Raw genomic sequence first — 20,766 nt, 5'->3', positions numbered from 1 at the left:
AAAACACATCTAAGGAGCTGCCACCCTTGCACAATTCTGTTGCACTTCAGGTAATCACTCATCCTGATTTAGGCACCAGGAAAGCTTTGCCAAGCAGACCAGATTTCTTTTATATATATATATTTGGGTTTATTTTTTCCGAGTTATTGGGTTAAAAGCGATTGTCTGCTTCATAGTTTTATTAAAGCTAAAATTACTAGTCATAATTAAATATTTAGTCATAATTTAAAATATTTTGATTCCAGAAAGTTCTTCTTGAGATCGCAAGAGGCACAAGACTGAAAGTCGAGCTCAGACCCCTGTTGGTACCACTGCCTGAGGCAATTCCAGCTCCCATCCCCTAATCCATCCCCTCCCATGGGAGTAGGTGAGAACTGCAGATGCAGACCTGTTGGAACCACAGGTTTTAATGATTAAGCACCCAGCACACTCCTGGATAGGGTGCATGTCTCTCTGCCCTCCATTCTCAACACCTTCTATAGGGAATTTCATTTGCTTTGTGGGAGCAGCCGTGGGATGTTCTTTGCAGAGATTGGCTCGCTCACACCAAGCTGGGATTTAATTGATTAAAGATGCTTCTTCCTTTGCTCCCTGCCCCATCCTGGTAAGAGGTGGATAATCACCCTTCAGTGCAATGCTCTTGCAGCGAGAGGGAAGGTGGTGTTGATCCAGATTTATAATCCTGCACCAAAGAGCAACTTTAAGATCATTCCACGTGTCGGCTTCGTAGGAGTTTTCACTAAACTGTGGAGGTAGCTTGATTTTTGCCCTTTTATCAGGCAGAAATAGCGATGCTACAATGCCCTGCTCCACCAGCTTAGCATTTGGCAGCGTTTCTGAGACTGCCAGCAGCCTTGTCCTGGCCGGTGTCAGGCGCCTGCGTGCCCAGACACCCCGACAAGGCTGCGCTTGTTTGCTGAGCCTTGGTACGGTCTGGCCTCGGTGGAGGAGAGCAGCTGAATGGTCATTTTGTGATGACAGTAATTACAGCACCCTGCAGTTCCACTGCCCAAGTGTTTCACTGATGGTCCCAAGTGCTGGGTTGGTTCCATAGTGGCTTTGCAGGGCACTGTGGTGCTGGGAGAGTGTGTGGCCTCTGTTTTACCACATGAAGTAATGTTGGTTTGCTCCTGATTTTGTCTGTGTTGAGATAAGCAATACAGGGGAAGGAGGGAAAAGAAGCAACTTTGTTGTTGCAGATTTACTCTGTGGCTTCTTCGGCTCCTGGGAGGGGCTGTTGTGATAAAGGCTGATATATTTTCACATCTGCCTATGAAAAATGCAGGATTTATCTTTCAAATGAAATTTGCTCTGCTGTGCTGCCAGCAGGGCTTTTTTGAGTAGCTATTTTTGTGAAATATAACCAGAGAATTTGTTCTGGCTTAACACTTAAAATGTAGCCAGGGGAAGATGGAATATTCATCTTTATTGTATTTGTTTCTCCTGTAATGAGACGTTACTGTCTGTTGTAAAGGAAGTGGTTCTCCAGCCCAGGGACCATGCCCAGTGATTTTCTGTTTGCTCCATTAGCTCGTGTGCAGACCTCCTGATTTTTTTATGTGCATGTGCTTTTCTACTTGTTTAATCCTGCCAACTGCTCTTCTGGTTGGAAATCCATTTCTATAATGCTGGGTATTACACAAATTTGTTGAAGCTCTTAATGCAGATAACGGGGAAGGGGGGGGTGAGCCTGTTTCGCCCGGTCAGCCTGAGCCAACTTTCTCTTTCCCATCAGTCACACAGAGCTTTAGCTGCAGCTCACTGAGGGCACAAAATGTACGCAGTAAAGAAAAATAAAGTTTAAGGAACAGATAGAGTGCTGTAAATGCACAGCACAGCACAGCACAAATCAGTTAGCTCGCTGTGCCCTGTGGAAATCTCTTTGTCTGCCTTGTTTTGAAATATTTCCATAACCAGTAATCATGGTATTGTTGCAGAGAGCCCTTCTATAAAGAGCTTTTTGGTCACTGCTGCTGTTTACTATGACTCTGTACAGCGTGTTAATTGCAGCTCTTCATTCATGGGAATATTCATCAGGAATTGCAGTGTGGATGCCAGCAGTGATGCTCTGGATTTTGGGGTTCTTGTGTGTATGATGCTTCTGGGACCAGAGCTGGAGCAGTGAGAGGCATCCTGCCTCTCTGTGTGTGATTTGCAGTGTTTATGGAGCTGTTTCCAGCAGGACTGAGCACATCCCTGCCTGCTGTACTGTTCTGGTTGTTTAATCTGTTGAATTCATCCGTGGCACTTTGCCTGGTGGAGAGTGGTGGGAATGTTGTCAGCAGTGGCAGAGAAGGATGCCAGGCTGCTTTTTTTATTATTATTTGTAGTAAAGCCATACAAAGTCCATCCAGGGCCTCAGGAAAATGGTTTAGTGGCTGTCAAGCATGCATGTACTTTTTGTTTAAGCAATGGAGCGGGCAACCTGCTCAAAGTTTAATGTGAGTTTATATACTTATGTTACCTTCTGGCTTAACTATCCAGTTTATTAAAAATAAAAGGAGCAAAATCATTCTGGCAGACTTTGATAGCTACAGCATTTGGAAACACTTCAGCTTCTCTCTCTTCTCTTTCCTGATTTCTTCCCAAGAATAGTCACAACACTTTCTTTTTTAGGACTTTGCCCTAATAATTACATCTGCGAAGATCCGCTGGGATGGGTTATCCCACAGGCAGGATTATGCCCTTAAATGGAAAATAAGCCACCACAACAGCCAAAGTTTGGGGAAGAAATATTATTGGGAAAACGAGGTTGCTAAATGTATTATTCCATGTTGTGGAGCTGCTCAGTCAGGAAATGTTTGTTAGTGCAGAGAGGAAATGCTCATGTCTTCTAAATGCTTCTTGCATTCCTTTTTAATTGTTGTTATAGTAGGAAAACGTGGCTCTAATAAATACCAACGACTGCCCCCTCTGTAAAAGGGACAGGAGGTGTGAGAAATTGGAGGGAGACAGGCCAGTCTTGCTTTATGAGCTCTTCACTCTCTGGGTTCTGCTCCTCCCTTTCCCCCCCAGGCCGGCGGGGGTGCAGCTCCTCTCCAGGCTGCCTGTCCGGTTCTCCAGCCCTGCTGCCTCTCGGCCAAAGATTTGGGCTAAATAATCCAATTAAGCTTTGCAGCTTATATAACTCTCTTGGCTTGAGGCAGCAGCCGGACTGCCGGGGATAGAAGCACATCTGGAAATGGTGAACTAAACGCGCTGCCGCGGCCGGGGCCAGAACGGTTTGGACAAATTTGCTCATACGCACAAGATGTCCTTTGAAAAGCAAGATAAGTGTGCACAGTCTCCTTGCTCAAGAAGTTGAAGAAAATACTCCTATCCATAAATTGTTTCCCTGGCTGGGAAACTTAGCTGGCTTTTCTCCTCTCCCTTCTCCTTTGGAAGATCGTCCAGCTCTTCCTTTTCAGCTCCAGAGGATCAGCCAGGCCCTGTAGCACATTGATCATAAATAACACACATGGGCTTTTTTATTTCAAAGGTAGGAAGGACCTCCAGCATTATTTAGTCTGGCTTCTTATCTGCTACCCATCATAGGAATTACTTTTTATTTAATCTAAAATACAGTTTGGTGTATAACTGGAACACAGCTCTGAAGACAGAAGTATTTTTTCTGAGAGTTCATTATAACCCTGGTAATTTATCCTAATGCTTAATGACACTATTAAAACATGGGCATTTTATGTTGGCTTGAGGGTTGGGGAGAAAATAGAATTCAGCCATTCTGTATTTCAAGTAGTGTGCCCAATACAAGCTTAGGAAAAAAAAAAACCCAGGTGCACATTTTGGCACTCTTGGATGTCTTTTCTTTTGTTTGTATCCATTACTCTCAGTAGGGAAGTTATGGGCATTAACAACAGAATGCATTTTCCTTCATGTGCAGTGATATGTGCTTATAGCTTCATTTTATAGTCTCCTGTCTAATGTTAAAGAATTTATTTGTCAGGTGTGCAGGGCTGGTTTAGCTCTCACGTCCTGCCTGTTCTGGGTGCTTGGACGGCTGCTTGTCCAACACCTTCCAAATCTCTGCTGGAGAAAGGTTTTAGAAACATCACCTCTCTGAAATGTGATATCAAATGCACACACACACACAGTTCCTGGGCTTGTCCTCCATAAAACATGCCCAGGGAATTGGCTGCAGTGTGTGCCCTGGCCACACTGCCAGAGTTGCAGAGGTACTGGAGCTGGTTTGGCAGAGGGTGTGTTTTGATCCCAAGAGGGGATTTTGCTGGGGCACAGCAGTGCTGAGGCAATGCTCTGTGGCATCCTGACCCCATTGTGGCTTTTAAAGTGGTTTAGCCACTTCTGGGTGGTGCACAAGGATATGTACCTTGGCAAGACCCTCCATGCCAGGGAGGTGGTGCAGAGCACTGGGTGGCTCTGCTGGGGCTGCTCCAGTCTGCAGCAATGTAAGGTAAATATGATATTTCTTCCAGTGTATGGGTTTATAAGGCTGTCAGAATGCCCCTGCTCTCACCAGGCTTTGGACATGGCCTTGTAGGGAACCTTGTAGGAGTGTCTTTGTAGTCATGAATACCTACATGCAAAAGTCATGACCTTTTTTACACATTTTGGGGTTTTCCATGGTCATAAAACTAAATAATGAGTTCCCCAAAAGAGGCTGTGTGTCTTGAACCACTTCTCCCAGCCCATGCCAGTGCTGGAACTCCCCCATTGCCATTGCTGCCTCAGCCATGGTTTGCTGGCAGTGATAACACAGCTGTGCTGCCACTGCTTCCACATTGCTGCTGTATCTGACTGACTGCCTGGGCTTGATGTTTTATTCCTAAAGAAGAAAGAAATTGGATTAGATTTTTCTCAGCCAGGCACAGCAGTGATCCTGGGTAACAAAGCTGATCTGTGTGCAGGGAGCTTTGGGAAGCTGGGTGTGAGGGTAAGTTATTAACTGGGGACTTAGCCAGGGTGATTTGTTTTATGGATATATCAGCAAGGCACTCCAGGAGGTGCTGAGCAGCCTCCATGGCCCTTGAGAGAGCATTTTGGGTGCATCAGGGGTACCTAAAGCACCTCAGTACAGAAATTACCTCCCTGGACACTGAAGTCCAATAAACTTCTTTGTAGAGAGGGAGCAAAGGCTCCAATTTTGCTCTACATAGTGGTGCTGCAAGTTTCAAGGGCAATTTCCTTGTGGGTGAGTCACAGTGGTGTTTTCCCTGTGCTGTGCTGAGCCTTGCTCCCCCATGGTGGGATTTTTCCTGAGTTTTGACCTCTTGGCACCCCTGGGACAGGCGGATTGCAGTGGGCCAGGTCAGGCCCTGCAGCCCCTCACACCCACTGGTGCAGTTTGCTGTGATTTCTGCACTTTAACTCCTTCAGTACCGACTGTGGCTTTGCTCAGCTGTGCTTGGGGTTTTTCTTGTGCTAAAGCCCTCTCCCTCCTGTGCCTTTCCTGAGCAGCCGTGGCCTCTCTGGAGCTCTGTGCCCTCTCTTATCTCTCCCTCACACCTCCCTGAGCTGACAGCCTGATCTGATGTCATCCCTCACATGCTGCACTGGTGCTCTCTGGACTGCACGAGATGTAACTATTTAATCATGGAAAACTCTCCCTGTGGGCTCTAACGCTGTTGTTTGCTGGGCACAGCTTCTTGCAGCCCATCTTGCATTCTCCTTGCAGCACTTAAAACATGTCAAATTTCTGTAACAAAGCTTCCCTCGGGGTGGAAGGTCTGGAAAAGTGATCCACAGCAGCCCACATAGCAATTAGGTTACCTTATAGGTGGCACCAGTAAAGGTAACGGTGTGTGAAATACTGAAAAGCCAAATCCATTTAAATAGACATGTTCAAAGGGAATGTGAGGTGTGAACAGCATGTCTTTGGCTCACAGGGAGCGTGAAGTATCTTCTGCCAGGACTCAGCAGCACTTTAAGAATAGTTGTAAAATTCAGCATAAATACCATGGTCCTGTGGTCCAGGCTCCCGGAATCACACCTATTTTTGGAGGTGGTAAAGCAGCTGGCTGTAATGCTCACTGCACTGCCTTTAAGCCTTTAGGTAAACCTGACGTTGCAAGAAAGCAAAACCTCCAGGGATGTGGTTTCACAGACATTTAAACTGTTCTCCTTTTGGGCTGTTGTCTGAAAGGGCATCCTGGTTCCCCTGTGCTTCCTTTGCATTACTGGCTCGGTCAGCAGGATGATCTGACCCAAAATTAAGCCTGCAGTAAGGATGCTGAATTTTCCAGCTGGATCAGGCCATGGGACTGTGGGGCTGACTGGGTTCTGGTGCCCTCTGAGGAGATTCAGGGAGCACCCTGTGCATTCTGGCACTCCTGGCTGGCTGAACGCCACTCGTGCCACCTTGCCTGGAGCTCAACACAGGGGAGTGGGAGATGCCCAATAACATTTCAGAGCAGCAGCTTGTTGAGAAGCTTTCAGGCATCATTTAATAAGCAACCAAAGGTCTTAGCAGTAGACTACCCATGTAGTCAGCATCCTCCCCTCCAGCTGTTTGTTTTCTACCCTTGAAATGTCCTGCACCCCCCACCTTGTGCTGTGCCATCACCAGCATCTGTGTTGCCTCTCAGCAGAGCTGATCTGCTGGAGTAATGCTGCTGCTGCTGCTGGCACGGGCTGGCAGGCAGCTCTGCAGCTGGGCTGTTGTGGGGTGTGGAACCAAGGCTGCCTAGTTCTGGGTTAGTCCCTGTATTCTGGAATAGCGAGAAGTTAATTTATTGTAGGATACTGTTGCTTGCAAGTCGGGAATTCTGTCTTTGTACTTCTAATGATGTATTTTCTGCAAGGGAAAGAAATAAGGGTGGGTTTTTATGCATTCTAAAGCAGCTGGTCTGGCTTTGTGGGAGAGGGTGTTGACATTACTTGATAACCTTTTCTCATGTTTTCTTGGCTGGTGAATGACATAAGGGAGAAGTGAGTCTTCCCACTCTTTTAGTGGTATATTTTTCTTCCCAGGAACTATCCTAGCATATAAAATGAAACAAGAGCCCTCAGATAGCATCAACAACTATAGTTGGCCTAAGTGTGTTATTTTATGGCAGTCTCTTGTTTTTTCTCTGGAGAAAAGAAAATGTACCCCATTAAGTGCTCTTGTTACAAGCCTGCACCCCAGGGGATAAATATTTCAAATATTAATGCTGAGTAATTTTTAAAAGGTTCTGCATGCATTTTATTTTGAGCATTCTGCAAATTATTTAAGACTACTAAAACAAAATGCAATTTAGATCAGCTCATCCTGTGATCAGTATGTGGTGATTTTAAAGTCTGCTCTACCCAACAGCATAGTCATGCATCTGATCAGTTGGTACAATAGGGAAATTGGAATCTTGTGGTGGCTGTGGATCTGCAGGTAGATGAGATGTACAATTTACATAAACAGTGGAATGAGGGGAGTGCTCTCAATATCCTTTCACTCCAATACAGCCACATGCATTGCAAATGAGTTACTCTTTTGGAAAAAGAAGTCAAACCTGACTTGCATTGAAGTTCTCAGCTATTAACATCAGCGGAGCCAGGGACTCCAGCCAAAACTTCTGTGATTTCCTTGATATCCCTCTTAGTACATCACTCTGACTTTTCCATATGTGTTCTCTGATTTATAACACAGCAATACTTTATTTCACTGTTGTAAAATTCTTTCATACACTCAGCCCTGCCAAAAGCTTCATATGTTATTGATTAAACAAATTCCCACTGTTCCAGGATCTCGGCTGCTCTGAGTCTGGTGGTAACTTTAGTGGAATGATGAGTGCAATGGTCGATTGTACAGGAGGTAGGAAATACAAGGCACCAGCACTTACTGCTGCTAATCAATAAACTCACCTTCAATTTGCTAAATGGAGCTGCTTTTTCCACCGGTCAGTGCCACATCTCTCCTGAGATGGGCTGAGCTGGTCCATCAGCTGGGAAGTGCTGGTGGCTCAGGGTCATTTGTGGGGGGGATGATGATGATGTTTGATTTTAGTAATGTTGGGAGAAGGATTAACAAGAGTTTCATTTCGACTCCTTCACAGGCAATTACCGACAGCTGCTGCTAGAGAAAGGGCGTGATGATTAACACAGTGACCTTTGCAAGGATTGACTTCCCTCGGAGGGATTCCTTTTGGATGGACTTGTGAGCCATTAGCACTAAACACAGAGCAGGATGCGTGGGAGCTGTGGGTTTTGGTGGAACAAGGTCTCTGTTTCACTATTAACTTAATTAGGTTATAATAGAAAGGGTTTTCCTGTTGGACTGTGAGGCATTTGCTCTGCTTCAGGGTTTTTCTGCTTCTGTAAAGCTCCAGAGCTGGGCCTTGCCAGCACCCGTGGGGACATGGTCCTGCACGCTCCAGCCATCAGCTGTTCCTTTGGGGTTGTTTTGGTTCATGAGATTTTACTCACTGGCTTGGCTGCTTGTTGTGAGAACGAGGTGAAAGGGAGAGAAATGCAATCTGCAGGGTTTGGGGAGAGCCAAGCAAATCCAATTTGGGCTTTTCCTGCATTGTGATGGTTCACAATCCAGCGTGACAAGTGACATGGCCCATGGCATGGTGAGTGCCCAGAGCCATGCCTGGAGCCCAGTGATGCACAGATGAGGCTGCTGCAGGTTCCTGCATGTTCATGTTTAGAGCAGGAGAACAACAGCCTCTCCACTGCCAGCCTGTTCCTGCTGCCCTTAGGTGCATCCAAGAGCATTTTCTATGCCTGTGCCATGTAAGGAAAGTGCATCAGGCAAATGCATCTCCTTTTAAACCATGCACAGGTTTGTTTGGTAGGATTGACCACATGTACAAGCTTCCAGCTTTCCCCATTCCCCTTTCCCCCCCTTCCTTTCCACCCCTCGCCCAGGTTTGGCTGTGTAATGTCCTCACTTAAAAATCCTGTTAAGCTGCAATTATTTCGAGGTTTAATGACCCATGATTTCTGTAATGCTTTATTTTGTTCACTTTCAGCATGTTTTTATTTCCCAGTCAAATAATGGGTATTAAAAACCCTACCAAGTACAAAGCCTTCACTTTCCATTTGAGAGAAAAATGCTTCGAAAGCTGTATTGGTGCTACACAGGTAAATAATTAGATTGCTAATGAATTAGCTTTGCTTTGAAGACAAAAGCCTCGGTGTTCTTAATTAGGTTGTGAGGAGAGACATAGAAATGTGTGGTCTTTCTCCCAAGGAAAAGGGGAGAAAAGGGGGCTCCCAACCCAGCTGAGACCAGGGACCACTGGCAGGACATTGTTTTACCTGAGCTCTGGCTCAGCACCTTCCAGCTCTTTGACATTGTTTAAATTCCTCAGTGAATTCAGAGAAATAATACACTTCACCTGTGCAACACATTTCCTTTTTAGTTTCAAATTACTGTTTGAATGAAATGGTTACTTACTGCTATGTTTTGAAACAGAGAGAATGGAAGCCTGTGGTATATTTTCTTTATATCTCTGTATTATTTATGCTTTTCATCATAGGCCCTATTATCATGCCCGTCCTGAGATGAATTATCTCATATATTTTTTCTTTCCTCACAGAGCAGGATTTTTTCCCAGGCCTTTGATCATTCTTATCACCCTCTCAAAAGCCCCTTTTAAGTCTGTATTAATACTCTTTTTCAGATGAGGTGAAAACCATTGTGGGATTAGGCGGCATCATTTTAATAATGTTATAATCTTCATACTATTATTCCCCATCCTGTTCACTAACCACACTAACATCTTGTTTGTCTCCCTCCCTATCCTCCCTTTTTTTCCTGGATCGCTGCTGCCTGCAGATTGGGCTGCAGACACTGATGCTGTGGTTTCCTCCCTAGTTAATATTGCTAATTAAGAACCATGTGAAAAATACCTTGATTCTGCCCCCCACTCCCCCACCCCCAGTTAAATTGCATGTCAGTTTTGGTGTCACTTTGGCACTTGGTTGACTTTTCTCTTGATGATTTGCTCCTTTTCTGGCTTTGATGAGCTTATCTCCATGTCCACTCCATATTTGGCTACTTCACAAATTCATCTCCTTCCCCAGATCCTCACTAAATCTATTAGCTGGTGAGTTTAATACCAATCCTTATGGCCTCCTCTGGACAGTTAACCTTTTGCTGTGATGAAAATTCACTGTTTAATCCCATCTTTTTTCCCTTTAGATCAATGGCAGCATTTGCCCTCTTCCCCTTTCCTCCTTAGGATTTTTGCAGCAAAATGAATTGCCATCTGATTTTTTCCTCTCGTAAATCCTTTGAATGGGTTGATAAAACCCCAGGACAAATCAGAAGGACTGGTTCCTTTGTCAGAAGCTGATGGTTTATACCTGCGGGGAATTTCCTCTCCTGCCAGGGCTTTTGTTTGGCAGGTGAAGCCCAGGGGATTCGCGGTGATCTCGGAGCCCTTTGTGTCCTTTGCTGTGGTTCACCCACGGAGCTGCAGAAAGAGATCCCAAACCTGCTCTGCAGGTACCCAAGAGCAGTCTGACGGCTTCTGCTGCCTCCTCTGCCCTGATCCAAGGCGGTTTAGGCAGAGGTGATGGGCATTGCTGTTTGCATTCCTAATTTCTGAGTTTCTACCCCCGTGCTTTGGAGCCTGCATCCCCCCCGGGGAGCGTTTGGATTTGGGCACAGGCACCCCTGTGGCTTGCTCTGCTCCTTGGAATGGGGAATTGTAATGTTCACCATCTGTGTTGTGTTTCAGCATCCCCGTAATGGGAAATCTACTCATCCCCATCTCTGAAAACTTACTACTTAGGACTTTAGAAGCAAAACAAAAAGCTTATTTTTTGAAATATCTGTGTGCGTGTTGTCTGAAGTGACTCTCCAATGCAAACAGCAGCTCATACTTTGGAATAACAAGGCGCAGGGGATGTGAATTTTCCTCTCTCCTTCTGATGACGTGTGTGCTGAGACATTAAACTCCAGCCCGGAGACGCACAACAGAAATATGATCAACACCTACTGCTGCAAAAAGAAATAGTGACTTAAAGGTGCCCGTGTTCCCTGGGGAGGGACCGTCAGTGGAGAGATGCATTGCATTTCTATCTCATTACACGGAGCTGCTGAAGGTTGAAATGCTGTTAAATATACCACAGGCTCTTATTAAATGGCCATATTAAAGAAAACAACACACGCACACACCAGACTGGAGCTGGGGAAAGCTCTTGCTTTATTTGAGGATCATTTTTTCAGACAGGCTGACTTTTAATAAGCCTCTTGTCCTGGCTGATGAGTTCTCTCAGCGTGACGGTGATGCCATGGGATGCTCAAAGCCAGCAGCCAACCCAGGGGCAGCACAGGAGCCTCCTCTGAGTGTGGGGGATCTTTCCTGCTGCCATCACCCTCCTGGGCAACCAGTGCCTTTTACTGGGTGTGGAGGGTGGGTACTGGTTTTTCTAAGATGCTGTCGACTCTGGTGCTCCAGAACAGCTCTGCATCTGATCAGGATAGTTCTTGAGCACAGGCTTGAAGCTGGAGCACAGTGGTGGCACTGAGGCGTGCATCGGGGTGGTGAGGGCATCAGAATATATTATTCAGCCCCAGTTCAGGATAGGACATGCTGTAGGTATTGACTGAACTGAAATAAGGAGTAAATAAAGGGCAGAGGATGAACACAAGGAACTAAATCACAGCTGCTGGTTTTGACAGCTCTTTTGACCACCAGTGCCCACTATGCTCCACTCCTGGCAATGTCTGAGGCCAGGCTGGATGGAGCAGCCTGGTCTAGTGGAAAGTGTCCCTGCCCATGGCAGGGGAGTGGAATGAGATGAACTTTTTAAGTTCCTTCCAACCCAAACCGTTCCATGACTCTGATGACTGTGCCTCCCTTTAAGTGGCAGTCCCAGCACCACCTAACCCAGCCTGATTGCTTTGAGCTGGGAAACCCACATACCACCCCTCTCCTCTCTAGTCCCTGTCCTGCCTGAAACTCTCCACACCTGCAGCTATGTTCCCAATAATCAGCTTTCTAGTGGTACTAAAGATTCTACTTTCCATGTTACTTTTTGCCTTGGGGGTAACCACAAATTACAACATAATATAATTTTAAAAACTTGGAAAAGTTTCTTTAAAAACTTTTTTTTGCTTTAAAAATTTTCTTTAAAAATTATGTAAGCACCTTATAATAAAGAATCTTGGAGTGCACTTATAATATGAGTAGCAGCTAGAAAATGTCTGCTTCAACTGAGTATCCAGGTGGTTTGGGACACAGTGGAGAAATAAACGTTGCATAATGTTTACTGAATAGAGCATCCGTGTTTGCTGTGTGGTGATGGCACTGCTGAAACACTCATTTTCTATGCAGATGAATCAGCCCCCAACAGGGTAATTGCAACTGCTGGAGCCTTTTGGGAGGCCCACCCTGCCAGATACCACCCACTCCCCAAACCCTACCCTTGACAGTGTTTGAATTGTTGCTTGGCATGTCTTGGTGCTCAGTTCCTTAATGCAAATGAGGTTCTCAGTGGCTCCATCTATCCCACGCTGCCAAAATATTTATGATTTTAAAAGATGAGTCTGAAACTGGGAGCAATGACCTGCTGGCTCACAGAAGGGAAGGTGATGTGTCTCTCAGCTTTCTCATCTCACAGGAGCACTATTCATGTTTCTTTAGAGCTGAAGGAAAATACCTCCTCAGTCTTTATCCTGCCTTCGGTGGGGGGGGTGAGGAGGGGCTGATATTTGGGTATTTTGGATGCTAAAATATCCTTTTTTACTGCCACTTAAGAGTCTCTTTGCAGAGTTTTTTTGAGGGATGATTTGGGGATTTGTTTATGATGCATCTGGAGCTGGTTTCTACCTTTTAAAGCCAGCTAAGCAAAGGGCAACACTTTGCTTCTAATGGTAAAAATAGGTTATTGTGGAGTTGCTGCAATCTCTGTGTACCTGTGTGCAAAGTGCCTCACACCTGTGTGCTGCACCAGCCACCAGATTTCCATGTAAAGCAGGACTGTTCCTTTTTTGCATCTCAGGAGCTGGATTTAATTCACCAATACAGCACAGTAACTCCTTCTCTCCATTTTAATGGTCCAGTGAAATTCTGTTAGCAAAAGACCTAATGAATGTTGTGATTCAATCAGGGCAATCTAGAGTGTAATGCGTGGAGCAGTGCCAGCATTATATAAATCATTAAACATCAAAATGTAAAAAACAATAAAATTCCCTAATCATCATCTAACTCCAGGAGCTGCTGGGGATGGCTGGGGCTGGAGGCAGCTGGGGCCAGCTTGGGTGCCTGGCTGGGATGGGGACAGTGGCTCACCAGCCTGGTTCCTGTTCTTTTCTGTTAGCATTTTTGGATAACACACGTGCTCTAGCATGGAGAGGGGGTTATTTGTGTGCTCTGCAGTCCCATCAGGCCCTTTCAAGTCCTAGAGGGGGAAGCATTTATTTCTTAAAGGGGTGCTTTAAATAAAATGAGGAAGAATAGTCATTACAGAGAGATTTTCTGTAGGCACATGAATTTTCTGCTTCAACTTCATTTACGTTGTAAAGGAGCTGCACATTTTCTTGTGTTTTTGGCTTTGGGAATTCGTGCAACAGCGGTCAAAAGGTGCAGTTATGCTCTTGAAGCCAAGATTTTACAGAGCTAAACAGTTTAGAGGTTTGAGGGTTGTTTTTAGTTTTTAAACCAAGTCTCTTGAAAGTCTTCCTAATGAGAAGCAAGTCCAGCTAGCAAAGACTGTGTGTTTGCTTTTGAAAAGATTGAATTGGAGGGAAATCTCTGGCATTGGCCATGGGTCCACTCTGCTGGGAGAGGTTATCAGCAGAGAACAAAACCAAAAGTAATTGGAATTGAAATATGGATGTGTTTAAAATGCACTGCAGACTCCCTGGGAGGTTGGAGTGTGATTGGAAAGATGAATGCAAAATAAAGAATTATAACATTCCTGCCTGTATAGATAGATATGTATATATGTGTGTATATATACATATATATATGTAGATATATTTGTATATGTATGTTTTTATAGATATAGATAGATATATGTGGATGGATGACTGTGTGAGATTTCAGGGTGGGGGGTTTATTGGCACTGGTCTGATTTTGTGTCTGTCTTCTGGTTTAGGATCAGATTATTTTGCTTTCACTCAGAAAACTGAAAATGGATGTGGATGCAGTTGTCCCAACCCTCACCTCTGCTAGCAAACATAGTTTGCACTTAAGAGTCACTTGAATAAGAATGAAGCCACAGAATTCTCCATAATGGAGAAATGCTTTTTATTAAGGGGGTGCTATCTTAGATGGATAAATGCTTGGGGAGGGCTGCAGGAGCTCAGCTCTGTGGGTCACCCCCAGGCTCCTGGGGAGCAGCCCATAAGTCTCACCAGCCTGTGCCCATCCCTTGCATGCTGCTCCATCATGACTGCTGGGAAGTCACAGAACATTCTGGCTTGGAAGGCACCCACTAAGGTCATCAAAGTCCAACTCCTGGAAGGGCCTGTTCGAGCCATCCCTGCCTTTTGTGTCCCCAGTGGTTTGTGTTGTTGCTCAGCAAACCCAGCCCAGGCTCCTCAGCTGAAAACACAAAGCCTGGCAGCTGTGTCCGGGCACAGCCGTGCGGGAGAGGGGACCATGGGGGACATCAGGCAGTGAGTGATGCTCAGCTGGACACTTCTGTGGCCACTGTCCCTCAGCCTCGGGCTGCTGCCCCCTCCAGGGGTCCCCTCTCAGAGCTGCTGCAGTGGGCATGGTGTGGACAGATGGTGACTGGCACTCAGCTGTGCCCAGCTCTGCTTCCCTGCCCTGCTGAGCACTGGCTTGTATGAGGATGCCTGATTCCCACTTGGAGCCTCACAGCCAACCTGCTTCTAAAAACAGATTGTGAAAAACCATTGAGTGCAAATACGGGCCCTGGCAAGGTGAGAAATGAGTTCTTTGCACATGTGTGCTGCAAGTTTGAGAGGTTTTTGGTCTCCCAGGTCAGTCCTGCAGCCTGTCACCTAACGCTGACTTTCTTTCTTTAACCAGTATATTTTAAGCCAAAAGCAATGTGTTATCTCTCAAGAAAAAATAAACTATTTTTTTTTTCCTTTTTTTTTTTTTTTTATATAGCTGCGAGTTTTTGTCCTGCAGTGCTTGAGTCTAGGGATATTTTAAGAGCTCTGTTATCTTGTGCTGGGAGGGAATACAATAAATATGTAGATAGGGAGTGCTGCTGCTTCGAAAGGTATGTAAAGGGTCTGTGCTGGACTGACACTAGCTGAAAAATTTGTTCAGCCTAATTAGCAGCAAATCACTTCTGTGTCCAACCTTGCTTGTAGAGATGGGAGCCAATCCCCCCCCTCCTTATCCTCTGCTGCCCTTTGTGGGTTTTCAGAGCCCTCCCTGTGAGGGTTTTTGTGAGGACACAGATCTGCAGCCACGTGTCATTGCAGGCCGACAAGTGCAAAATTACTGGAAATTCATGGGAAACTGTGCACCCATTTTGGGCTTTGTCTAGGATAGTTCAGGCTGTCATCAGTACCAGTCACGATCGATCAGCTTTTAAATTTAATGAAACTTTAATTAAAGAATGGAAAGCCTACGAAGACATCATATGACAAGAGCGCTGGAAGCAAATACAGTTTCACTTCCAACCATTAACCAGAAAAGCAGCAAATGGTTGACTGCACATCGCCATTGCAGTCTAAGGAAAGTACAGCTCTTGGCTTTGGCAGGCAGGTCATTAGTGACTGAATAATCAGTGACATTTTCCTTCTAAATCTGACACAAATGAAGTGCAGTGCTCTGGAAAAAGCCATTAAGTGCAAAGCCTCGCCTTTACTCTGCTCCAGGTATTGCAGAACAAGATCTAATGGCAGCCTTTAGCTGTGATTTGGCTTTGATAGCATCCACAGGATAGTAACCCCCCAGGATGCCAAGAGCCAAATGCTTCCAGCCTTGCACAGGCCATCATGTTGTGCAAAAACAGAAAGTGAGACTTGTTCCTTGCTGGTGTTCCCAGATGCAGCCAGTAAAAGATACAAGTAGGAAAACCTGTAATACGGAGTACTGGGAACCTGAATGTAGCTGTATTCTTGTGTCTGAGTGGTACCAGTAGGTAAAGGTCTCACTCATTGTGGGACAAGTTTTTAGAGCCTGACATCCTCCTGTGAATCCCCATGGCAGTTCTCAGAGTTGGGTGTTAAGCTATTTTTCTGCACGTTTGAAAATGTTTTCTTGCTGGGAGTGGAAAGCGAGCAGCACCACACAGGAAAAAGGAAGGACTGGTCTTGTTTATGTCTCTCCCTTGAATTTCTCTGAATAACGTGTTGTCAGATGGACAGAGTCATCAAATGGGTGTAACTTCCTCTGCTCTCTCCCCGTGTGCCATGGCTTTGAAAATAATGTCAAAAGGTTAATAGGAGCCAGACTGCCTTGGGGGGGTGTCCCTTGTGCTGAAGGGGTGAGTCTTTAAGGAGGTTTTTCTTGGGGGAAGGACTGAACAGGGGAAACTTTTTCTAGGCAAAAGCATTACCCGTAGCTGGACTGGGAAGCACTGTTGTCTTGGAAACTCTGTGCACTGAAGCTGGATATGTCTGATTTTCAAAATTCATTTTTCTTTTTCTTCATGGACCCCAAAATAGAAGGTTTTGATGCAGTCAATGTATCTTTTTCAATTGCTTTGATTTATATTTAGCCCTGTGTTGGGGAGTTCCAGTGCAGTATTTTTGATCATTAGCTCTCCTAGTCGTGTTTGGGTTAAGAGTCTACCATTCAGTGGATAAATCTGCTTTGGGTATAGTCTTGTGAGTTATAATCTTACTGAAAACACATGAATAACCACAGATAAAAGTATATTTCTAATGAGCAGTTTCATTAATAATGGGAAAAAATATCCCGGGAAGGTTTGTTAATGGCTCACTGATTCCATTCCCAGCTGTTGTATAGTTAGTTCTGACTGAAAGCTCTTGATAGTTTTATTGCTCTGTTTACAGAGCATGGGATAAGTTGTTTCAAAACAAAAAGCTTTGCTAGCCTATCAGAAGGGGTTATTATACATTTATGATATGTCCTAAAGGTGTGTATCCAAACACTTGGATTCATATAGGCATCCAGGCAACTGTTGCCATGTGATTTTCTCTATCCTGACGTGTTTTGGAGAGGTTAGGTTCCCAAAATCTCTTTTGACTGTTAAAATTTGAGGCTCTCTGGTGTTTGCACCATTGTCTCACTGCAGGGCAGCGTTCCCCCTTGCCAATATCTCTCTTTCCATCACTCGGGATCCTCTGGTTGTATTTGTGTGTCTAAAGAAGGGCAAACGAGCTGGGGAAGGCTCAACCTGTACAAAAGGATAGATTGGATATTAGAAAAAATCCTTCAGAAGAAATCTGCCAGTCATTCTTACAAGCTGCCCAGGGAAGTGGTGGAATGACCATCCCTGAAGAGATGCAACTTGGGAACATGCTTTAATGGGGGACTTAGCATTGCTGGGTTAATGGTTGGACTCAATGATCTTAAGAGGTTTTTTCCAGCCCAAACAGTTCTATGATTCTATTTCTACATGACCCAGAAACCTAAGCTGCAAGAGGAAAAATGGAAGTAGCTTTATTATTGTAGCTCTGCAACTTGAACTGCCCTCCCCGCGACCCTTTCGCCAATTAGTGTGTGCTGGACCTCAGCTCCCTAAATCCATAATTTAAGGATTGAGGGAGTGAGGGAGGTATGAATGAAACCCTTTTGAGCACAGAGGACAAAACTTCCCTCTCTTCTCCATCCTCAGGTGACGTTGTGGACATCTACCAGCGGGAGTTCCTCGCGCTCCGGGACCGGCTGCACGCGGCCGAGCAGGAGAGCCTGAAGCGCTCCAAGGAGCTCAACCTGGTCCTGGAGGAGATCAAGAGAGCCCTGTCGGAGAAGCAGGCCCTGCGGGATATAAACAGGACCTGGAGCAGCTTATCTGGTGAATAAACAGGTGTTGAGCATCTGGGGCTGTGTTGAAGCTGTTTCTGATGAGGAGGTAGAGAGGTGTATGTGTGTACGTGTGCGCAGGGCTGCGGACAGGTCCTGCTCTTCTCTCCCCCAGTGTGAGCAAATTGTGGAGTTCAGAGAGACTTGGGAGCTCTTAAACTCCTGTTTAATTAGAGGTGCATAAGCATCATTAAACATGGATTTGCCTCTGCTGAGGATATTTGCCAATTTGCTTGCTTACAAGCTTTTTTTTTTTCTCCCTTGCAAGTCATACACTCCATTTCCTATGGCTGTATTCAACCCATATGGAAAATGGGTATCCACAGAGAGGGGGGAGGAAGGAGTTAGGCTGGCTGAGCACCCCTCGCCAATTTATTTGTTGTTCTTTATTTTCTTTTTTTTTTTTTAAGTTGCTCGGTTGAAGAAAATTGGATCTCTGCAGAAAGATCTGATTTGACCTTCATTTTATCTTCATTCTCCCCTCTCCTTCCCAAATATTTTGGGACTTCTTTAAGGCCCTCCTGGCTCCTGCTGAACTTTAATTGGGTTTGTGGTAGCATGTTAAAGGTTGGCCTGATTTTTTATAACCCAGCAGTAGTCTCGGGTGGCCAGGCTGCTGTAAAAAGGCTTTTTGCCTTGCAGTCTCTTCTTACCTGCCGTGCCTTGCAATTGATTCCCTTTTCCTTTTTAAGACGAAACCAAGTTAAAACTGTGGAATATCACCAACAAGAATGTGCTGCACCTTCCCACCATCTTCCATCATTTGCCACATTTGCTGTCAAAGGAGAACAGTCTGCAGCCAGCCGTGCATGTGGGACAGGGGCGCACTGGAGGTAAATGGGAATTAGTGCTGCTTCTGGTGCTCTTCCTCACCTTGGTGCCTGTCCCTCACCTTTCCTCCGGGCCTGGCTGTTGCACAGATACAAGCAGGACTGGAGGAAGGGCTGCATGCATCATGCAAGCTTCCTTGGTTATGGTGACATGTGGGGTGGGTGAGCCATGTCACGCCTGCAAGTCTACAGGGGAGTGCTGTCTGTTTTCTTGACTGGCCCTAAAATGTTCTCGATGCTTCTGCCAGATGTTGTTTGCTGCTTTCCATATCCAGAATGCTCTAGACTTCACCAGGAAGAGCTTCAGATGAAAGCATAGTTTGTAGGGTGCTTCATGGAGACTGTAACCCAACTAAGGGGACAAATCCCATTGGGATTTCCATCCCATTTGGTTATTTGATGATTCCCCCTGCTCTCAAATCCCAACCCAACGCCAAAGACCTGACTTGCACCTACTAAACTGTAGTGCTTTTGGCCATGGGAGGGATTTGGAGAACAAGAGGTGGTTGTCAAGTTGCTGTTCACAAGTTGAAAAGACCCCTGGGAGGGGGAGGGGTTTTGGGTATTTCCTTAGAGATCATTCCTTCAAGGAGAAAAAGCAGAGCATATCTGACGTGGGTGCCCTGCCAGCCTGGCACACTGGGGTGCTGCTGGTTGGCACTGGGCTGAGGACAGGACTGTGGGAACCCTGCATAGCCCAGGAACCCACCAACCTGCTGGTTTCTAATGACAGAGCCTGGCACTGACCAGGTGAACCATGAGTTGGTCATGGGAGCAGAGCAAAAAACAGCCCCCTCTCTAAAATCTTTCCGTGGCCCCGGGCAGTGTCCGTCGTGATGGGAATCCCCAGCGTGAAGCGAGAGGTGCATTCCTACCTCACCGACACCCTCAACTCCCTCATCTCAGAGCTCACCCAGCAGGAGAAGGAGGACTCTGTCATCGTTGTTCTCATTGCCGAGGTAAGACACAGCTTTGCCAGTTTGTTCCCTTTCCCTGGCCTTCATCCCACTGTCTGCCAGACTTGGTGCCAAACAGGATGCTGTCCACCCGGACACCAGCTCTGCCACTTGCTGGGTAGATAAGCCTGGCCTTGGGCTGATAAGCCTGGCCTTGGGCTGCCATCCAGCAGGATCAGCTGGTTTGTCTTGCCCAAAATGACAAGCTGGCTGGGCCAGAGAGGATCAGGATGTGACCAGGCAAACACATCCCATTAGCAGCTACTGGTGTGGCACAGCTCACCTAAATCAAGATGCCTCTTGCAGGGTCCTTGAATGGATGTCCACAAAATTTGCTGGAGCAGCCCAATGACCATGTCTAGGAGAGCTCTCAGAGCTGCTCCTGCAGCAGCTCTGTTTCTCCATGTACCTGTAACACAGCACTAAACCCCTCTTGAAACCCAAGAGTTGGTGATTCAGGGTTGAGACTGATACACCTCTTTGTACTGGTGCCTGGAGCCCGGAATCAGTTGCTGAATCCAAGGGCTAAAAAGCCTTGATACTTTAATCCGCAAGAGCTGCTTTTATCTATGGGTTTAGATGGTTATTTTTCTCCATGGCTTTCCTCTCAGGATTATTTTCTTGAGCCTGAAGTGCATTTGTCTTAATTTCCAGAAATCCAGTGAGAAAGATAAACCTCAGTAGCCTGTTACGGGGAGTGGAACAAAGATGAATGTCTGGGTTTGCTGCCTGTTTACCCATAATTTGACATTTTGAGTAGCATTTGGCCTTCAGGGCTCTGGCTGGTATTTTGTACAGGGAGAAGGTGTGCGCAGAAGGTGCAGCCAAAAGGACCTAGGACAGAGTTTGGTCCTGGCTGTCATTTGGCTCCCTTGGAGCCAGGACAAGTTTGGTGACTGTTTTTGCAGTTGGTAAGTTGAAGCCTGAGAGGTTTTAAGCAAGTGACCCAGACCAACTCCTGTTTTGGACTGCAGTAATACTACTTTAGTTGACTCGAAAATAAGATGTGTTCTGGGATGGCAGCTCCTGATTTTCAGGATGGACCTATGACGAGGAAAGTGAAAAGCAAATAAATTAATTCTGATCCTCTGAAGTGCAGGAGCACACACATCATATCCCAGTAAACAGCAATGGCAGTTGTTGCAGATTCCTTTGGCCAAGTTTGGT

The 20,766-nt window shown here is 45.8% G+C and overlaps 1 protein-coding gene across 1 annotated transcript in view; it reads left to right on the top strand.

Annotated features, from left to right (window-relative positions):
• Nucleotides 1–20,766, top strand: part of MGAT4B (alpha-1,3-mannosyl-glycoprotein 4-beta-N-acetylglucosaminyltransferase B) — a gene marked incomplete at its 5' end in the record, with an annotated part of 50,674 nt that overhangs the window by 17,313 nt on the left and 12,595 nt on the right. The window contains 3 exons of the mRNA XM_083871702.1: nucleotides 17,626–17,805; nucleotides 18,506–18,646; nucleotides 19,469–19,602. Coding sequence (XP_083727828.1) covers nucleotides 17,626–17,805; nucleotides 18,506–18,646; nucleotides 19,469–19,602 — 455 coding nt within the window. The remainder of the gene's footprint in view (nucleotides 1–17,625; nucleotides 17,806–18,505; nucleotides 18,647–19,468; nucleotides 19,603–20,766) is intronic.

This window comes from Zosterops lateralis (assembly GCF_965231275.1).
Source record: "Zosterops lateralis genome assembly, chromosome: 14".
NCBI classification, from domain to species: domain Eukaryota; kingdom Metazoa; phylum Chordata; class Aves; order Passeriformes; family Zosteropidae; genus Zosterops; species Zosterops lateralis.
Note: the sequence above shows the minus strand (reverse complement) of the source record. Positions and strands in the feature narration are given on the sequence as shown.